At 51.4% G+C, this 20,385-nt stretch overlaps 2 protein-coding genes across 12 annotated transcripts; one reads left to right on the top strand and one right to left on the bottom strand.

Moving 5' to 3' along the window:
* Window positions 1–2,696: 2,696 nt before the first annotated feature.
* On the bottom strand, window positions 2,697–7,641 carry MIS12 (MIS12 kinetochore complex component). Of its 9 annotated transcripts, none has more exons than XM_044391696.3 (3): window positions 7,276–7,365; window positions 6,638–6,766; window positions 2,697–4,470 (listed from the first exon to the last, which is right to left on the bottom strand). In XM_044391696.3, the coding sequence occupies exon 3, from the start codon at window positions 4,428–4,430 to the stop codon at window positions 3,810–3,812; it is 621 nt and encodes a 206-aa protein (XP_044247631.1). In that variant the 5' UTR covers window positions 4,431–4,470; window positions 6,638–6,766; window positions 7,276–7,365; the 3' UTR covers window positions 2,697–3,809. The 9 variants fall into 9 exon arrangements, with proteins under 9 accessions (XP_044247631.1, XP_048082861.1, XP_048082862.1 ...); XM_048226904.2 differs by having other exon boundaries at window positions 6,634–6,766; window positions 7,276–7,359; XM_048226905.2 differs by lacking the exon at window positions 7,276–7,365 and adding an exon at window positions 7,092–7,216 and having other exon boundaries at window positions 6,634–6,766.
* A 42-nt stretch (window positions 7,642–7,683) lies between these two features.
* Window positions 7,684–18,614, top strand: DERL2 (derlin 2). 3 transcript variants are annotated; one of them, XM_026520744.4, is made up of 7 exons: window positions 7,684–8,088; window positions 8,930–8,992; window positions 10,973–11,046; window positions 12,156–12,249; window positions 13,146–13,341; window positions 13,801–13,891; window positions 18,106–18,614. In XM_026520744.4, exons 1-7 carry the CDS (start codon window positions 7,996–7,998, stop codon window positions 18,209–18,211), a joined length of 717 nt encoding a protein of 238 aa, XP_026376529.2. In that variant the 5' UTR covers window positions 7,684–7,995; the 3' UTR covers window positions 18,212–18,614. The 3 variants fall into 3 exon arrangements, with proteins under 3 accessions (XP_026376529.2, XP_026376528.2, XP_057167359.1); XM_026520743.4 differs by having other exon boundaries at window positions 8,927–8,992; XM_057311376.1 differs by lacking the exons at window positions 10,973–11,046; window positions 12,156–12,249; window positions 13,146–13,341; window positions 18,106–18,614 and having other exon boundaries at window positions 8,927–8,992; window positions 13,801–17,141.
* The last annotated feature ends 1,771 nt before the right edge of the window (window positions 18,615–20,385 follow it).

The raw sequence follows: 20,385 nt of genomic DNA, 5'->3' as shown, positions 1-20,385 counted from the left end.
CCTTTTAACTTTAGTGACGATGTCTGACGTACCGAGGGTTTCTTAAATCTTGATGGTGTCGTGTATCTATTTTTTCCCTTTGCTGCTTTTGTGTTTTGGGTGCTACGTCTAAGAAGCTCCTGCCTAACTCAAGGTCAGGAAGAGTTAAGCCTGGGTTTTCTCCCAAGCATTTCTATAGTTTCAGCATTTATATTTAGATCTTTGACCCGTTTGGGGTTTGTTTTCTTTGGTGTGAGGTAGGGACCCAACTTCAAACACCAATGGCCAACAATGTACGTAAGAAGCCTCCAATGGAGGGGGTTTGGAAAGCGTCCACATACGGCCATGCTGGGCCCACACCCAGGGGGGCCAAAACTCCTTTGTTTGGGGCCTCACCCTACATACCTGAATCACCCTATATATATATATATATATATATATATATATATATATATATATATATATATATATGATTGCCAGGTACGCAGGCTCAGAATTGAGTTGAATTGCGGGACACGCAGGTGGTATGGGGACCCTCCCCACCCCCCCCCCACACACACACGTAAGGGCTGAGTGCAGAACCTCTTACGCACTGGGCCCCTATAATCCCTTCTATTTCTAGAAGGGTGGTAGTTGTAGGAGTGCTGACAATACTGACTCCATCATGGGCCCTCCGTCTCGTTCATGTTCACGCCATGCCCTCTCATGAGGCTAAGTGCTCCAGGTCCCTTGGAGATTAATACACAGAACTTAGAAATGCCCACCAAGGGCAGGATGAGGGGAGGCTTGTTCTGATCTCCCTCGAGTCTTAGAGATAAAGCAGTCCTTCCCCTTCCTGAGGCATAGACGGTGCCACAAGCTCTCATTCAAGGCCAGCTGTCAACAAGGGGGACAGAAGTCCTTCGAGGTGCGTGTGAACCCTCTGATCTCACTGCGGTGTCCTTCTGCGTGTCCCCTGGCTCTGTAAAAATCTGTGGACGGGGGACCGGACTTGGTGGAGAGTAACTGGGCAGCTGGATGGTCGACCGCCCGACCCCCCCCCCCCCCAGCAGTAAGTTCGCCTGAATGACCCTGTGTTAACCAAACGGAGTCACCTCCTCTGTTCTCTGGTCTCAAGGGGCCTTCTCGGTTTGCGGGATCCTCGACTGTCCCTTCCCCACGTCCTAACCGCACTTACTTTGTATTCACGCCATGCCCAACTGTCTACCCACTGGCTGCCTGGCACTGCAGCGGCAGGACGGGGGTAGAGAGTGGGGGACAGGCGTGGCGGGAGAATAAATATGAGGGGGAGCATGAGAATAGGCGTCTGGGGAAACTAAAGGTTGGCGGGTCAACGTCAGAGGCTCTAACACGAAGGAGGGTAGGAAACTCGGTGAGACAGATGCTGGGTGGGCACGGGGCCATGAAGCAGAGGGGGAGGGGGTAGCCAAGGGCTTATTATCCTGACTTACTTCTGAATTTCTGAGGGAGGAATTTAATTATCGGAGGACCATGGGGCCAAGTAGATTAATCTGCTCCTGCTGAGACACTGCTATGACAAACAGTATCCGTATCCACCAGTTACTGAGCACGCGCTCAACATGCAATGAACTCCTGAGTTTTTTGGGTTTTTTCTTAAGCTGGGTGTGGAGCCCACGCAGGGGTTCAAATTCACGACCCTGAGCTGAAATCGGGAGTCGCACCTGAGCCACCCAGGCGCCCCTGGACTCCTGAGTTCTGAACACTGTGGGCTTCACCCTTGTGTCCAGGTCACGTCCATATATTAAGTGCATTGAGACAAATCGTATTATTGCACCTACGGGGCCAACCGGGTGTGAGCTGCTGCTTCCGTAGAAAGCCGCCAGCTCCTCCTGAGCGCGGACACGCTCGCATCCTAGTGTCATCAGCTCTGTTAGTTCACATGTAACAAACCCAGCGACTTGGAAGAACAGAAATGCACTCCCTCTGTGCTCTGGAGCCCAGGCATCGAAACAAGGGCGTCACGCTCCCCTGGAGGCGCCAGGGAGGAACCTCATCTTGGTCTCTCGCAGCGGGCGCTGGCTACTGGGCGCGTGGCCGCACCGCCCCCACCGGCCTTGGCGGTCACCCTGCCCCCCCCTTCTGTCTCCGATCTGCCTCTGCCTTTCTCTAGTGAAGGCACTGGCCAATGGACTTCGGGCCCATGCAGATAATTCAGGATGCTCCCCTTAGCTCTAGATCCTTAATTATTTCTGCAAAGACCGTTTTTTCCAAGTAAGGCACAATGACAGGTTCCAGGAATCAGGACGTGGACCTACCTTTAGGAGAATCACCATTTAACCCTCTATACTGGGAGATTTTTTTTTTTTTTTTTTTAAGATTTGAGAGAGAGAGAGCGCACGCGCGTGCGTACACACACACACACACACACACACACACACACACACACGGGAGCAGGGGGAGGGGCAGAGGGAAAAGAGAACCTTCAAGCCGACTGCCTACCAAGAGCGGAGCCCAATGCAGGGCTCGATCCCATGACGGTGAGATCACGACCTGAGCCGAAACCAAGAGCTGGACAGTCAACCGGCTGAGCCACCCGGGCGCCGCTCTATACTAGGAAATTTTAAAGAAGCTACAAACACAGGGAGCCTGGCCGGTTCAGTTGGTGGAGCGTGCGACTCCTGATCTTGGGGTTGAGTTCAAGCCCCGCCTTGGGCGTTGACGTTACTTAAAATTATAACAGAAAATGGAAAACTGAAGCCTTTAAGATATATATATTTCATGTACAGGATTGGAAAAAAGACTCCTTGATAATAAACATATTCCAGGTAAACACAGGCATCTTAAATCTATGAATACTTAATTGCAAACATTAATGTCCCGTGTTAGTCTTCTACGTAAAGGAGAAAGCCCGAATCCCTCTTTAGGAAGACACGCAGGGCAATGCCCTAAGAGCAACTCTGGTAGTCACGCTCTTTCTCTGGGTCGCGTAACAGGTCGCATGGATGAATTTCAGAAGAAAACATTAGACTCCACTAAATTTATGCACGACACAGCTAAAATGTCCCCACCGTGGGTACTAAGAATTTGATGCTTGGGAGTATGAATAAATACTTAAAAAATATTAGGTACAAGGCAGATTCCCAACGTGACTGAGGTATGAAGGAAATAACGTAAATGCCTGGCAGTCAGTCCACATCAGCTCTGCTACTGCTCTGTTCCGGGCTTCCCTTTCCATCCCGGTGAGACCTGCCTCTTCTTCGTCCACGGTCTTCCCCTGCCGGGCTCCCAGATGGCAAACTGCTCCTTGTCACTGACGCCACCATCACAGAAAGGATCTAGTTGAGGAACGGAAACGACTTCTTTGCTCTTACTGAAGATCACGGGTGTTGTTGTACTTGCTTCTTTCCCTGCGCTGAGGTCCCCGTGGAAGACGCGCAGGTGGACGAGAGCAGGCAGGCTGTGCTGGCGTCTCTCGGGGCAGTGGCTGGCTCGTAACGAAGCCACCCACTTCACCTTTTTCTCAGCTCATTGCATCCGAAGAGTAAGTCGAAGGGTCAAGGTTACAGAGGACCAAGGAACAGCTTTACAAAGATCTCTGACCTGCCTCTTGATTCGTGGCCCCCGGTAAGTTGTCCCTGGACCAGGAACCCCATCCCGCCAACGAGAGGCCTCTAGGGAACACATGCCCCAGGGATGAGTTCAGGGCGGTGCGAAGCTACCTCGGCACAGCGGACCAAAACGGAAGGAGGTGTGGAGTACAAGGAAGAGCAAACACAGGAAATCCCGTAAGACGTACAGTTCACTAGAATATCACTGATGTAAATCCTTACTATTCTACTTTCTGATGAGCTCCTGTTACTACTTAGAAATTAAGATATTTTCATTCTCTTGCCTTCCTGTTCCACGGTGTCCCTAATAGTCTGGAGTTTTCTGGAGTTCTGGACCAGGAACACCAAGCTCTCCCTAAAATCACTAGTCCCGTGATCTCTGCCCGTATTTTCAAGCTCATCAAACAAAGCCAAAGCCTGTTTGAGCTTGGCCTGGACGGTTTTTTGTTCCTCTAATTCTGCGAGGAGGGCCTGCTTCGCGCACAGCTCCGTCTTATACTTCTCCTGTAGCTGTTCGATTTCTTTCTGGAGAAGCTGGAACTCTTCCTCAGTACAAGGATGTGTCTCCTGAGGCTTATCTTCTGGAAGCAAGATGTTTGGGGGAATACGCAGTATCAGCTGTAAAAACAGCTGCTCCATTTTGCCAAAAAGGTTATCGAAACGTCCTTTCATGAAGCCAAGAAACTTCTCCGTGCACGTACGAATCTGGACGGGGCTGATCTCACAGTGCGGGGAGTCAGCCAGCTTCTTCAGGATAACCTGCTCCACGGCCTGCATCACTTCGAACAGGTAGTCTTGAAACGCAATATACACCCTCAGCATGCAGGTCTGGGGCGTGAAGCCGAAGAACTGGGCCTCGTAGCTCATCGGGTCCACGGACATCTTCGCGCGCTTCGTGTGGTTAGTTTTGACCGTGAAAAATCTGCCGGTGTAAAGAGAATAAAATTCATTTGAATTAAGAAATCACCTGATGAAAGTGACAAATCCTATTACAGAGACTCAGGAAGCAAGCGAACACAACCCAAGGCGTGTGTGTCTCCTGATGGCACCTGCAGCCCCCTCGTCCACAACGGGATACAAACCGTTGGCTCCCTGAAGCTCTTTCCCTCGCTTCTCATGAAAGAGGGCCCTGGCCTAGGGCTCAGTCTCCTGAACTGTGCCAGCATCCTGGACTGCTTTCACGTCTGGATAAAGGGCCTAAGTCATGCCCGAGAGACGTGGTTTCTTGAGTTTCAATGGCCGTCATCTCCACTCTTCCAGCCACCCAGCTCCTGCTATTTGTAACCTCTCCCCAAGTGCTCCTACTTTTGACCACAACCTGATAGGCTATTCTTCCAACTCCCCTTCACGTACTCACTTATTTCCATTTCCTCCCTCCCCCCTTTGCCTTCCTGCAGGATCAAGTTCAAACTCTTCGAACACAGCTTACAAGGGCCTTCATCATCTGACCTTCCCCAACCGCCGTCTTCCTGTTGAAGGACCTCGTTTGTCCACCTCCTAGGTCACGGCACTCTGGTTTTGGTCCTTTTTTATTCTCCCATCTTTCGTCTCCCATAGGAAACAGCTCCAGCGTTTTAACATGTGCCTTTTCAATCCATCTTTAATTCATTTCAGATAGGTTTTAGGTAGTCTTTTTTTCTTTTCTTTTCTTTCTTTCTTTCTTTTTTTAAGATTTATTTATTTATTTGACACAGAGAGGGAGCGGGTGTGCACGTGCCCAAGCAGGCAGAGCGGCGGCAGAGAGGGAGAGGGAGAGCCCGACACGGGGCTCAATCCCAGGACCCTGGGGATCACGACCTGAGCTGAAGGCAGATGCTTAACAACTGAGCCACCCAGGCGCCCTGGTTTTAGATATTCCTGAAAGAGTTTTGTATATAGATGTTTACATTTTTATGTTTGCAATCACTTCATGTTATCATACGCCATTGCTTCTGACTGAAGTACTCCATCAACTTTATCACGTGCACCCGCCACATTCGGCATGTCCGTTCTTGTCATGGACACCGGGTTTGCTGTCAGCACCTTGCTGCCAGATGTAATGCTGTCATGAACACCCTCCCATAAGGTCTCCCCAAGGACCTGCATGCTATTTACATTGGTAAGTAACAGCTGGGCCATGCGGCTTAGTCATACATGATTTTTCACCAAATACTGGGAAATGTTCTCCAGAACATCTGGGGGAGGAGGCAGGTTAGGCCGACTGACACTCCCCCTTGCCATATATGAAAATTTCTCATGTCTTTATCAACACTTGATATTATTTAACATTCTAATTTTTGCCAGTCTGGTCAGTGTAAAATTGTTTTAGGGTGTTGATTTTTGAAAACCAAAACCGGGGCTCCTGGGTGGCTCAGTCGGTTAAGTGTTCAATTCTTCACTTCGACTCAGGTCATGATCTCAGGGTCGTGAGATGGAGCCCCATGTCAGGCTCCACGCTGGGTGTGGAGCCTGCTTAAGATGCTCTCTCTCTTCCTCTGTCCCTCCCTCCCCCCAACCCTGCGCATGCTCCGGCACTCTCTCTTAAAAAAAAATAAGTTATGAGAACTTATTCATTAAAAAGAAAAAGAAAAAGAAAAAAGAAAACCAAAACCAAAACCTGTGTATCCCACACACAGGCTGGACACCAAGGGCTGAACACCCACTTTCCCCATCCCACGGAACTACTGTTTACATTAGCATGACTTTCTTATTCTAGGAGACGGGAATATTTTCACTATTCAAAGGGATCAACTCGGGCGCCTGGGTGGCTCAGTCATTAAGCGTCTGCCTTTGGCTCAGGGCGTGATCCCAGAGTCCTGGGATCGAGCCCCACATCAGGCTTCTCCGCTGGGAGCCTGCTGCTTCCACTCCCACTCCCCCTGCTTGTGTTCCCTCTCTCGCTGGCTGTCTCTGCCAAATAAAAACAATAAAATCTTAAAAAAAAACAAAAAACAAAAAAAGGGATCAACTCTTCAATGGGAAGAATGTACCCTAAGGTTCTGAACCCCTTGCCTCACTTGTTTCTACCAATCCTGGACTGTGCGTGCAGGACTCCCCCCCCCCCCAATCAAGCCCCACAAATGGAAAGATCCAGCTCAGTCCACACTTGCAATTCTCAAGCACGTCCCATCTCGCCCTTCATCCCTGTGAGACACTTCCAAAGCTCCGTGGAGGTGTTCTCCGTCACCAGGGCAAGCATCACACTCAGCACGGTTATCAACGGGTTGTGAAAGTGACATCTGGGGAGCAGACAGAACTTTTTTTTCAATTTATTTTTTTTAAAGTCATCTCTACAGCCAGCATGGGGCTCTAACTCACGACCCTACTCGCAGGCGCCCCCAGGCAAAGCTATTTTAACCTGGATCTGTCCGATTACCGGTGAAGTCCAGCACCTCTTCCTGCATATGAGCTCCCCGGGTTTGCCCCTCCGCCCGCTCTCCCCAGCCCTTTACTCGGATCCTTCCTTATCCGCCACCCGATGGTCACTTCCTGTTCCAAAAACCTTACGTGCTTCCTTGTAACCAAGCGAATAAAGCCTGACACTGCCTCCCGGGACCGAGCTACCTTCCTTCCCCCGTGATGTTCTCGCCCCTTCAAGGAAAGGTGCTGCGGCCGAGCATCCTCCGAGGGCCCTCGGCGGCCGAGCGGCTCCGAGCTCCCGCCAAGACCGCCCCCACCCAAGGCCTTCCCCTCAGCACCTCCCCCTCCCCGGGGTCCGCCCCCCCGCCCCAGCGCCTCCCCACCCCACCCGTCCCCCCGACGCCGATCCCGCTCTCCTTCGGGACGCCCGCCTCAGCCACGCGGGGCGGGGACCACTTCCGGCGCACCGCCCGCTCCCGTCGGGCCCCGCGGCCCCGCGGCATGCCGGGAGCTCGGGGAAGGCGGCGCGCGGCCCGTCCAGCGGGCGCCCGGCGATGCTGCCGAGCGCAGCCCCTCCGCTCCCCGCTGCTCGGAGGAGGAGATGCTGCCCCGCGGCGCTTACCCGAGCGGGCGCGAGAGCGACGAAACCAACCACGCACCAGCTTCCCGCCACCGCCTTTAAACCACCGCCTGCTGCTACGGAGAGGCGGTGTCGCCGGCTCCCCGGATGCCGACCAATTCCGCCCTCAGCGAACGGGGGCCCGGGCGGGACGCCGTCGTGCTCCTGATTGGCTGGCTGCGCGGGGCCGCCTCGCTTGGAGACGCGGAGGGGCCGGGCGGGAAAGCCAGCTGTGGCCGGCGGGGATTGGCGGAGGGACGCGGGACTTACACGCCTCTCCGCGACGTTGGTGGGCTGGTGAGGGGGTGGCCGGGCTGGGCCCCGCGGAGGCGCAACTCCTGATTGGTCGGCGCGCTTTCCCTCGGGCTCTGGCGATTGGCGGCTGGCCGGGGGCGTAGCGCTGATTGGGCGGCAGCCCGCCTTGGCCCGCCCCGCCCCTGGGGTTGACTGGCGGAAGTGGAAGTGGGGGGGCAGGCGGCGGTGGGGAAGATGGCGTACCAGAGCCTGCGGCTGGAGTACCTGCAGATCCCACCGGTCAGCCGCGCCTACACCACCGCCTGCGTCCTCACCACCGCCGCTGTGGTGAGCAGTTGCAGCGCCAGCCTCTCTCTGTCCGCACTGCGCCCGACCGGGGCCTCGGGAAGCCGGGGTTTGGGCCTTGGGGAAGCCCAGAGGGGTTGGTCTCGGGTGGGTGGAGGCGTACGGGGCTCGCGCTGGGGTCTAGGATGGCCTATCCAGTGAGCCGAGACGCGAGTGCTGCCCCAGGAGGGGTGGAGGATCAGGGCTGCAGGTCGGTTTCCGAGAGAGGAAGGCCGGACCTGGAGCAGGTCGGGGCTGCGGGAGCCGCCCACCCAGGAAACGTGTCTGGGAAGGCAGGCGAGGGGCAGGTGGTACGGTGGTGACTAGCGGGAAGAAGGTCCACTTAGGGAGGAAACTTAGACGTCGAGGACAGAAGGGGAGAAGTTGTCGGGAGGGAAGTGCCCTGAAATAGAGTCCGGGTATCGAGACTGGAAGCGCCCAGCCCTGACGGCGGCGGGGTCTTAAGTCTCGGTTCTTTGGGGTGAGCTGGGTCGCTTCGCACAGCTATTTCAGGTGGGGACCGGGCGGTGGCAGATGCGTGGCAGCCACTCCTTCTTGCCCTGGATCTAGGATAGCAGCACCTGCCCCCCTCGCCTTCAGGTCAGCCTCAACTACCACAGCATAGAACAAATTTTTATTTTTGTGTTAGGTATGAGGGATACAGAGAATCGTACCATTTCTACAGAATTTTTTACGGATCTTTTCCGCCTGCCTAAGAAAGCTTTAAAGGATTCAGCCAGAGTGAGAGTTGGAAGCTGCTAGACCTACTAATCTTTTGTTGCAGATGGTGAAGTTTTGTTTCTTGATCGATTTGCTTTAAGAAGCTCTTTTTCTTTTTCAGCAGTTGGAATTGATTACACCTTTTCAGTTGTACTTCAATCCGGAATTAATCTTTAAACACTTTCAAGTAAGTGGTCCATCACAGCCACAATTCATGTTTCAGTTGTTAAACTTGTTTTTCATGCTTTTTGGTAGCCGATTCTTCCATATGCTATCAAAAAAGAATCCAGTGGGGATATTTGATTGTAAGTCTCATTGTTGGGGGGCGGGGAGGGTGGTAATAAGGATGTGATTCTGCTTCCTGACTGGGCTTCAGAATCACCTAGGGAACTTTTAAGAGATTCTCGGGTTCTTCGTCATGTACCAAAATCGCAGTCACCAAGGGTAGGAATTAAGAATCTGTATTTTATTTGTTTCCTGCATGGTTTTGATTTGATGTGTCCAGTTTCTGTATGGAAAAATTACTGGCTCAGGGTTAATATTGTAGTTTGAGAGGAGACTGACCAGCCCAGGGAGAGCCTCAGAGGATGCCCTGTGTTGTCCACTCACCACCTTCGTGTCATCACCGCAGTCCAGTTCAGAAACTCAACTCTGTTAGTGCTTCTGGATGGATCTGTCTTCCAGGGATCAGATGCTATTAACAAAAGTCCAAAAGACCGTCTCCTTAAACAACATGCGAGTTTATTAGATTCTAGTAGGAACTAGTCCTTCCCAGTAATTAGAATGCTAAAAGAGAGACGTGTTTTCCTGCTCCAGGATGATCGGATAGCCTGCAGGTGGAGTGGGAGAAGGACCCAAGAGTCAGCAATTTTCCTCTATGCTTGCTGTTCCCTTGCTGTTCCCTCCGTCTCCAAAGTGTGTCATTCACTTTACACCCGCTGAGCTCCAGCTTTTGTGTAGCTTCTCGTATTCACCCTCCTCTGTGTCCCCAGGGCATTTGTAAATCCTTCCTTTAGAGCGTCTCACTTTGTACTTGAATTTACTTAGATGCTTGTCTCCTGGCTAAGTTGGGGACTCTAAAAGCCTGGAGGCAGTTAGTATGTAGAACTGAATTGTTTCACCTTTGTTCCCAGTTCTGAAGAACTGAATGACGCACAAGGCAGTCCTGTGGACTCTTGTCACTGCCTTTGTCCTTCCCCACTCTCCTGGCCTTGCAGCTCCATGCAAGCATTGCTTCCTGTTAATGTGCTTGGCTCGATTTTGCCTGGGGTTAAACTCTTGATGACACCATGTATCCGCATTTGGAGCCAGGAGTTCCAGGCCTGGATTCGGAGTCTCCCGTACAAGTTTCCCTGGGCAGGCCATTTTTAAGCCCTCCAAGTGTCCCCGTTTCTTCCTTGTGACATGGGGATGGGAGCACCAGCCTGTGATTGACCGGGTTAAGATCACACGAGATTATAGGCCGTGCTAAAACATTTTTAAAATGTGAGGCTCTGTCCTGTTGTGAGTAGTTGTTTTTATTGTGGGTGTGGATGGGTTGGGTAGGGAAAGTGTATCAGGGTTTCCAGCATGAAAACGAGTGTCCTTGTATCTGCCACTTAGACTAATTACTAGAGCGTTAGATCTTTACTTGTAGGGAGTTGGCAACAGCCAACTCAGACCAGAACTGGAGTGTTTGCTTTAGGATTACTCTTTCGTCTGGATGTTTCTTATGGACTATAGAAACATTGCTTGCAACTTATGTGAAGTTTCTGGAGTTTCTCTCTGGCCTCTCAAGACTGTTCATTAGATTCTGAAAGTAGATGCACAAAAGAACTGGTCTCTGTTCTGTGAATTAACGTAGTCTTTCCATCCAACTTTTCCCTTAATTTTCCTGGTAAAACGGTATGGGCTTTTTTTTTTTTTTTTTAAAGACGACAATTTCAAGTTTTCTGTCCTATAATCCTTGCAGATTTCGGGGGCCGAGTGATATCTTTCAGAATTCCAACTGGAAACAGCAGAGAAATCCAGTGTCAGATCGCATGCGCCCCACTTTCTGGTTCAGATCATGTCACGTTTTGGTGGACTTTCAGCCATCGCAAGCCCAGGATATGTCTATTGTCTTAACGTGGAAATGTTTTCTGGTATATTTTACTTAATCTGTGTTCTCTCCATTTTCTTTTAACAGATATGGAGGCTAATCACCAATTTCTTATTTTTTGGTCCAGTGGGATTCAATTTTTTATTTAACATGATTTTTCTGTATCCTTTATTAAGTGGGGGTTAGCATAAAAACTTGAGGTTTGCTTAGGGAGTAAAATATAAGTTAAAGCTATTAATGTTGCTGTTTCGTTACTATCTTAACTGACTTCCGGGTGCTGGCTCTGTCGTACGGACTAGCTGGTCAGAAAGGCATATTTTGAGGGTGTTTCTTGGCCCTGTTTGTTCTAATGGGAGGTGTTCACCTGAGGAGTGATTACACTTCTGCCCATGAATCCCTTACAAATCAGATCAAGGGAGAGAAGTGGATTCATTGACGCATATTTACAACATAGCATCAGCACTTGCCCGAGTATGGTGAGAAGTCCCAGAGAGTCGGCACAGGTCTGGGAGTGGCTTCTTGGGGACTGGAGCACGTGAGATCTCGCTGGGTCTCGGTTGTGGGGTCTGCCGGCTGGAAAGATAGTGCCGTATGTCTGCTCGGCGGGCCACGTGCTCATTTTTGAGGAGAAGAGGGATGCTCTGGTCAAGTGGTAATTGGGGCCCCTGAACAGGCCATTCCTCCTCCTCCCGACCCTTTGGATTGACAGCCGAGTTACCACTCAGCTTGTGGTCTTGTTGGGGTGACAGGATCCCTGCCCTGGGATGGATTCCTGTGTAGCCTGTGTGATACGCCATCCTGGTAAGTTTCTAATAACGAAAGATTGTCCTCATCATGCATCGTTACTGACTGAGGTATAGAAATGCTGAGTCTGCCTGGCCTGCAAACGTAGATGGTCACGCAGGCTTCTTGCAGGGCGTTTCTTCCGAGTTGGGTTGTGAAAAAGCAAGGGTGGCTCAGGTCGTGGTGGGGCTGAGCTTGGGAAAGACGACCCTGCTTTGGAAGGGTTTTGTGAGTCCCTGTAAGCACGTGTGTGCAGCCTCGGGCTTCGCTCCCCGGTCGGGAACACTGACAGGCGGAGCTGGTCTTCACCGCGCCTGAAATGCCGGGTCAAGGGGAAGTCACCACACTGCCCCTCGGGAACACGCTCACGGACGCGAAGCCTTGGCCTCGTACAGCTGACGCGGAGCCCGACTGTACTGCAGCCGTACGTTGAACTTGACTTTCTTCCCACTTGTGTGCGTAACATTTTCTTAACTTGGAACTTAAGATACCGCTACTGTCGAATGCTAGAAGAAGGCTCTTTCCGAGGCCGGACAGCAGACTTTGTATTTATGTTCCTTTTTGGTGGATTCTTAATGACCGTATCCTTCAACAAGTAGAACAAATACGGGGAAACGCTCGAGAACACCCTCTGTCTCGCTAAAGCCCTCCGCCTGTCTTCCACAGTCCGCCAGGTCCGCTCAGCACACAGACGGAGCGGCCCTCCAGCCCACAGCTGCAGGCACGGCGGTGATATCACAGCGTACTCTGTGACCGCGCCTGAGCCTCGGTGGGCGAGCCAGAGGGGCTTTTAGCCCAGGTGGGTTACTGTTAACTACTTTAGGTGTGGGATTGTCCATGCGTGTACGTCTTTTTAGAGAGAGTTTGTTGCGGGGGGAGGGAGGGGGAGAGAGAGACTCTTAAGCAGGCTCCACGCCCAGCATGGACCCCAGCACAGGGCTCGATCTCATGACCCTGAGCCACAACCAAGAGTCGGACGCCTAACGGACTGAGCCCCCAGGCGCCCCTCGATGTGTGTACTTTTAAAGTTGGTAAGACATTTATTTGGCCACTATCAAAACTGATAAAGTATTATTATTTTTAAAATTATTGTCATGGGTATAACAGACTTGAACGTAGTCCTGTCTGACGAGATGGTTTGGCTCCGACTGGCTTTACTCACCTCTTAAAGGTGCTAATGGAGAGTGAAATTTAACGAAATTACTGACCAGGGAATTAATATATTTTCCAAATAGTCAAGAACTTCATGGAAACAATATTAATGGGAAGCAGCTACAGTCCAAATGTTTTGGCCTATGCAGATTTTTGCCTGGTTGCTCTGGGTAATTGCTTTCAGGCTTTTTTTTTTCCTCTAAAGATTAGCGACTGTGGGACTTCCCGACCTCAGACCTCTGTTAGGACACACCCCTTCCTTCTCTCGCTCAGCCTTCCCTGTTGCTCTTGTGATGCTGACATTTTCCTTAATGCCGTCTGCCAGCTTTTCGGTTTGTTCGTGAGCTTGGTTTTCCTGGGCCAGGCCTTCACAATAATGCTCGTGTACGTGTGGAGCCGGAGGAACCCGTACGTCCGCATGAACTTCTTTGGCCTTCTCAACTTCCAGGCCCCCTTTCTGCCCTGGGTGCTCATGGGCTTTTCCTTGTTGCTGGGGAACTCGATCATTGTGGACCTCTTGGGTAAGAGTCTTCATGGCTACTTTTTCTGTTATTTTACGCGTGAACTTACTTCGCCACCGTTGTCCACGTCTGGTGCTCACATACGGCTGTCTCCGGCTTATTTGGTGGTTATAGGCTCAAAGACTACGATATTTTTCAATCTTTAGTAATTGTATTGACGTTTCTTCCTAAACGTATGGAATTTATGTTGGTAGATCCGCCTGCGGTCAAAGTTTTTGTTTTTGTTTTTTTTAAGATTTTATTTATTTATTTGGCAGAGACAGCCAGCGAGAAAGGGAACACAGCAGGGGGAGTGGGAGAGGAAGAAGCAGGCTCCCAGCGGAGGAGCCCGATGTGGGGCTCCATCCCAATCACACCCGGAGCTGAAGGCAGACGCTTAACGCCTGAGCCACCCAGGCACCCCCCCTGCAGTCAGAATTTTCATCCTCTCCCTTGTTCTTTGTTTTTGGGCAACTCTAGGCATTGCAGTTGGACACATATATTTTTTCTTGGAAGACGTATTTCCCAATCAGCCGGGTGGAATCAGAATTCTGAAAACACCGTCTATCTTGTGAGTATTCCACAGCTGGTTGCATGTTTCTTGTAGCTAACCCGGGGCAGGGCCCGTGATCTGGGTTCTCGCTGGTTCTCGCGGGGCTCCCGTAGCTCCTGGCGCTCATCGTTCGGGTCCGTCAGTATTTGCAGATTGAGCTGCGGGCTGAAGTGGAGGAGCGTTCAGATTGGGTCGGAGCAGATGGTGCCAGGGTTGTGCCGGAGTGAGCTCCAGGAGCTCGGGGGGTCCTGAGGGTGACGGGGCAGGCAGCCTGCTGACCGCCAGGCCCTCCTGTCCCGGGGCGGAGCCTGCTGGGTTCCAGGAGAGCTGTCTGAGGTTACAGAAGCGAGGCGGCAAAATGGGCAAAACTGACCACTAGGAAGTTTCTAGTGGTGGGATTTCTGGAAGGTTATGAAAATAGGAGGAGAGCTGAGCCCTGAGACGGACTGGGAACCAGGTGTGGGCTGATCCGCCCACGGGCTGTGTGATGTTAGGAAAGTCCGTGTCCATCTTGCCCCTGGATTTCCCGAGAGTGGAGGTTTGACTTACAGGACCTGTTTCTACTCCAGAAATTTGTGTCCTTGAGACCTGCTGCATTTAGAAGGGTCCACTTGAAGAGTAGAATGTGAGTTTTTATTATAAAATGTTGGTTGTGGAGTAGTTAAGCAAAGCAAAGAGCAGAATCCTCCGTAATCCCCCCACGTAGCAGGAACCCTGGCTGGCATTGTTGACATTTTGCTGTATATTCTTCCATCTTTTACTGTGCGTGCGCTGAATTTTTAAAAATGCTCTTTCATAACCTCCTTTTCAATGTAACGTGTTGTGATCACTTTTCCATTATAAACGTGCTACGGAACTGCACCAGCCACGCAGCAGGAAACCAGCATCCTCCCCTGCGGATCGCCGCTGGTGCCGGCTTTCCCCCCGGTGCGTGGCTGGCACACATCCGGCATGGTTTGCAGAGGATCCATTCCCTCAAGTGGGGTTGCCGCGTTACTGACGAGCCGCCGTCGGAATGGACGCTCAGGGTGATATTTCTGCGGGCCGCATAGAGTGTTCCTTTCCCCGCAGCCTCTTCCGACGGGGGGAGGGATCCTTTACTCTTTCCTGCGGTGATAGCTGTGAGATGCTGTCTCGTTTTTATGCTTATTTTATTATTTTTTTGGAAACGGGTTCAGACTTAACCTAAAATTACAAACTGTTGAACACACTTTTTCTTCCTTAGGCGTTTGAAGGTAAACCTATTGATGAAATGCCCCTGGCCCCCCCTTTAATGTGTATTTTCCTTGAAGAAGGACATTCCCACACTGTCACAATCAGGAAAAACATGAGTGCTCAGACCTAGGCCACTCCTGGCCGTTGTTCCAGTAAACACTCTTGCCGGAAGAGCCCAGCTCAGGCCCGGCGCCACGTGGACTTGTCACGCCTCTTCCGTCTCTGCCAGGTTCCAACAGCTCCTGAGTCTTTCCTTGACTTCAGGACACTGACATTTTTGTGGATCCTTGGCCCATTCTGTAGGAAGTCCCGCCATCTGGGTTTGTCCTCACGTGTTGGTAGGAATGTCAGAGAAGTGACCCTGTGTCCTTCTCCCCAAAGCCCTGAGCACCGGATTCTGGAGTGCCGATCTGTCACACTGGCCGTTAATCACTCTGATGGCTCAGTTAAGGTCCATCATAAAGGTCCTTTTGTTCCCTTTGTGATTGTTCTGGGGAAGGCACCTTGAGGCGGTCAGCAGCCCTCTCCCCGGTCGTTGGGTCGGTGTTGGGTCGGTGGGTCGGTGGGTCGGTGGCGTTTCTGCTCCTTTACACCTGCAGGGGTGACGGCCTCCTGTTTCATTTGTGCATTGTGGTCCCTCGTTATCATTGTCGCTTTGCTGTTCATATTGCCCCAGATTTGGCCAATGGGAACCCCTTCAAGCTGACTTCTAATTACTTTTCAACATGTCCCCATCTTTTTTCTCTTTTTTGTCAGGCGATTTAGTATTTTCTGGCCGGACAAGACCTCCCAGGCCCATCCTCTGCTCTCCCTGATGCAGTCTTAGAATCCACTATTTCTGCAACAGTCCTAGTTCCTTTCTAGTGGGGGGGTGGGGGGTGGGAGCCACGACGTGGTGCTGGACATGCTTACTACTGCTTTTGGAGTTCCGGGGCCTGACCAAGAATGGAGCAAGGGAATGTCTGCATTTGCACACCTGTATGTTTTTTAAAAACACAGGGTTACTGATGTTCCCAGCTCTAGGACAACTCCGTATGATTCCTTCTAGGTTTATTTTTTTTCTTTCTGTAGTTTTCTTCTAATATTTTATTATAAAAATTTCCAAACTCACAGAAAAGTGGAAAAAATTATACAGTGATGCCATTTACCCACCACATAGATTCTCTGGTTAATGTTTTACTGTTCTTGCCTTTTATACATCTGTCCATCCCTCCGTCCCAGTATCGTTAATTCTTTGAGTGCCTTTATTGTATATATCACTGACTAGAGTTTTTTATCTCTGTACAACAGAATACACAGCTCGAGCGTGTCAACTAACGGGTTTCATAAATGCACAAACCTGTGTGGCCCAGACTCCTATCAGGAGAGTAGTACCATTACCCAGAAGGTTCCCTCATGTGGCTCCCCGTTGATCCTGCCCCGTCCCCCGGGATGCTGCTTGTGTTGCTCCCGAGATGAGCTGACGAGTGCCCCCGTTGGCTGACCACGCTCCGCCAGATGGATATGGCACCTCCTTACTCTCGTGGACACCGAGGGACCTGACCCTGTGGTCATGACCCTCTTTCCTGTTTAGCGACCCTGCCGGGTAACCAGTCTCGTCACGGGGCCTTCTCCTGCTCTGCCCGCACTCCCTGTGCTGGGCTGCCCTGTTCCGGGGAGTGCCCGCCTGAGCCTCCCCAGCCTTCGCCACCCTGCACCAGGCCCGTGCACGCGTGCGCCCTACCATGCCGGGATATCCCTATGACCCCCGCCCTGCTCAGGGCCACTGTGGCCCCACGTCTTGCTCACACAGCCCCGTTATTCAGGCCTGTGCGTGTTTGGGAAGTAGAAGCAGCCTCGCTGTTCAACATGCTTTCTTCTCATTCTTACAAAAGCGAGCATGTTCGTGTTTTATCGGCCTTTGGGATTTCCTTCCCGCACTGCCTGTTCAGCCCTGTAGTTTTCTGCTGGTGTGTGTTTGCTTCTATTGTTTGTAATAATTCAAGGGGCTCATGTTGAAGTGTAGATGCTTTCTCTGGCCCTACTATTAAATAAAAGTTTTCAGATACATTTCTAATTGTACCCGCGGTGGGCGGGTGTCATTAGAAACATCAGTTCAAAGAGCGGATATTGTTTTAATGGTCAGTTCTCTAAGGAGAACTTGAATGACCGTCTAACAGGATTTTAAAAGTCTTCTGGACACACTGTCCTTTCCTACGATCTGCGTAATTTTCATGGAATGACTTGTGAGTTTTCTTAACTTCAGTTGTGATAAAAATCCACATAACATGAAATGTGTCATGTTACGCATCTCAAATGTGCAGTTCCCGTAGCGTTAGTCCCCTCATGTGGCGCTTCTGTGACCACCGTCCATCCTTACAACTCTCAGTCCTGCAGAAGTGAGACTCTGCCATCACGAGCACCCGCCGTGCCCCGCCCCTGCCCTCGGCGGTGACGGCACTGCTCTCCGTCTCGAATTTGGCCACCCTCGGGTGCTCACACACGTGGAATCATGGCTGTTTCACTGACCCCGGTGTCCTCAGGGCTCGTCACGAGGTAGCTGGTGTCAGAACCTCCCTCTTTTTTAAGACTGAACACTGTCCTGTTGTGTGGACGGACCATTTTCTTCATCCATCCGCCAGTGGGTACGGGGCGGTACCTTGTTGGGGGGGGGATGTTCATGATAAATGTACTGAATACCCGGTTATAACACAAATAGTGCGATCTAACTTTTGTGAAATTACACACAGAAAAGTTCTGGAAGAGCGATGACAACACCCACAGTGATTCTCTCTGGAGAGTCAGGATGTTTATTTGTGGTTTCTGTTTTCTCTACAACTAACATGTATTGCATTTGTAGTTAAAAAAAAAAAAATTCGAGAAGTAAAGAATTAACGCAAACGTGGAATGATTAGAACACTTTCATAGCGATGACGGTTTTGGGTAGGCGGGTATAACGTTTGTCCATTGGTGGAGGCCCCGGGGCCCCTTTTCGAGGGGACCCTGGGACTAAGTGCCCTCTGTTGCCTGTCTTTTAGGAAGGCTATTTTTGATACACCAGATGAGGATCCAAATTACAACCCACTGCCTGAAGAGCGGCCAGGAGGCTTCGCCTGGGGCGAGGGCCAGCGCCTTGGCGGTTAAGGCGGCAGGTGCCAATCTCGAGACCCAGCTGGGAAGGACTCGGTGACGCGCCCGTTGGGATTCTTTTATCCTTTGTGTTGCAAAAGTGTGGACACTTTGACAGCTTGGCAGGTTTTAACTCCAGAAGCACTTTACGGAATGGTACACTAATGGATCCAGAATTCACCCGGAGCGGCCGGCCAGCGGCTCCTCACCGCCCTGGCCCTGGCAGCGTGATCTCTCGGAGCCAGACCGCTGGAGAAACAAATACCCTGCCGCCTCTGGCCAGCGCGCCCCCGAGCACTCGGGCTCTGGGGTGTCGGGCAGCTTCCTCCTCCTCTTCTTCCTTGAAAGACGAGGCCGTGGGGTAAATGGAAGTTTCGGAGAGGACACAATAAAACTGAGTTCCATCTCTCTCACTGAATGAAAGCGTTCGTGTGTGATCTTTTAAGTGACGACGTGGGTTCTGGCTCTGCCGCGCAGGCCTGGGCTCCCAGCAGCTCCGGGCCCGCTTGAACCCGGCCCTCGCAGCTTTCGACGGGATTGCTTTCCACGAAGGAAGAACGTGGCCGCTGCGCCGTGGCTGTGCACACATCTTACTCATGCAGAACGCCGGCTCCAGTAGGAAGAAGATGGGCTGGTGTTGGCCTGATAGCTTATTCTCCGTCTGGGTTTTGTGAAACTGCCGGTTGTCCGAGGAGTGGCAAACAGGGCGGGTAGGCTGGCTGTTGCCGCAGCAGGAGCTCAGCTAAGGAGGGCCGGCTGGGGGCGCACGGGGCATCTTACCCACTCTACGTGCGTTTCTCCATTCAGAACTCTCCAGGGGAAGAGACGTCATGCCCACCCTTTTGGAAAACAACAGATCTGTGTTAGTCCTGGGGTGTTGACTTTGGAGCCACATGAGCCGGTACCAGGTAGGCGGGAGTCCGTGGGTCCCGGGCTGGTTCCACGTGTGTCATTTTGCTTAACGAAAAGCCCACGAGCTCCTCAGGGCCAAGCACCTGGTTTACCTTCGCCGTGGGTAGAAGTTAGACGAGATCCAGAGGAGGGGACCCTTGATGCCTGTGATTCCATAAGGACCTGTCCAGAATATTAACTTCCCTGGGCCTCGGCAGGTTTGCGCTCACAGGGTCTAAGTCGTCGAGAGAACCCACGGGCACGAAGTGGAAGAGATGGTTGCAGACGGTTGTAGCAAACGGGACGGAGGCGTGGACCGTTTCCCCAGTAGTTGCAGCTCGGGCAGGTGGTAGCTCTCTTCCAGAATGAGATTTCCCTCAGAGGGATGGACGTGGGGTTCAGAGTAAGTGGGGATCTTCAGGGGCTGCGGGGAGTAGAACCCACGGTTCGTGCGTAAGTGATGGAAACAGACCGGTGGCGGACGTGCTGCTGGTCAGTAACTTGGAACGTGGGTGTTGCAGCTTTATGGAACGGGGGTTGTTCATGGGACGGCTTTTATTTATTTATTTTTTTTAAGATTTTATTTATTTGACAGAGACACAGCGAGAGAAGGAACACAAGCAGGGGGAGAGGGAGAAGCAGGCAGGGAGCTGAGCAGGGAGCCCGATGCAGGGCTCGATCCTAGGACCCCGGGATCATGACCGGAGCTGAAGGTAGACGTGTAATGACTGAGCCACCCAGGCACCCAGCTTTTTTTCTAAGTGATGGAAAAAAAAAAACAACTTGAAATGCCAGTCTGAGAATGTACGATCCTTATGGGATTCTTAAATTTTGTCATGTCTTGTCTCTGTTCAAGAAAGCCTGAATTTAATTAGGAGAGTTTTTTGTTGTTATTGTTTTGTCTTGCCTTTTTATTTATTTATTTTTATTAAGTTCAATTAGCCAACATATAGTACATCATTAGTTTTTGATGTAATAATTAGAAGGGTTTTTAAAATTATTTAGGGCCTAGAAATAGGTTTCTCTGGTTTTAAGTAGGGAATGTGTATACATATTGATGATGGTAGAACAGGAAACCGATTAGGAATTTGTGGCCTAAGCGTGGTCAGTGGTGGGATCTCATTTCCGTGGTGTTAACCGGATGAAAATTCCGTGGTCAGTGGCAGGATCTGCATTTTCGTGGCGTTACAGGATGAGAATTCCGTGGTCGGTGGCAGGATCTCATTTCTGTGAGGTTACGGGATGAGAATTCCGAGGATGCTGGTCTGTGCCCCTCGGCCATGTCCCGGGCAGTGGGG

The sequence above is a fragment of the Ursus arctos genome, unplaced genomic scaffold, assembly GCF_023065955.2.
Source record: "Ursus arctos isolate Adak ecotype North America unplaced genomic scaffold, UrsArc2.0 scaffold_14, whole genome shotgun sequence".
In the NCBI taxonomy this organism is placed as follows: domain Eukaryota; kingdom Metazoa; phylum Chordata; class Mammalia; order Carnivora; family Ursidae; genus Ursus; species Ursus arctos.
Note: the sequence above shows the minus strand (reverse complement) of the source record. Positions and strands in the feature narration are given on the sequence as shown.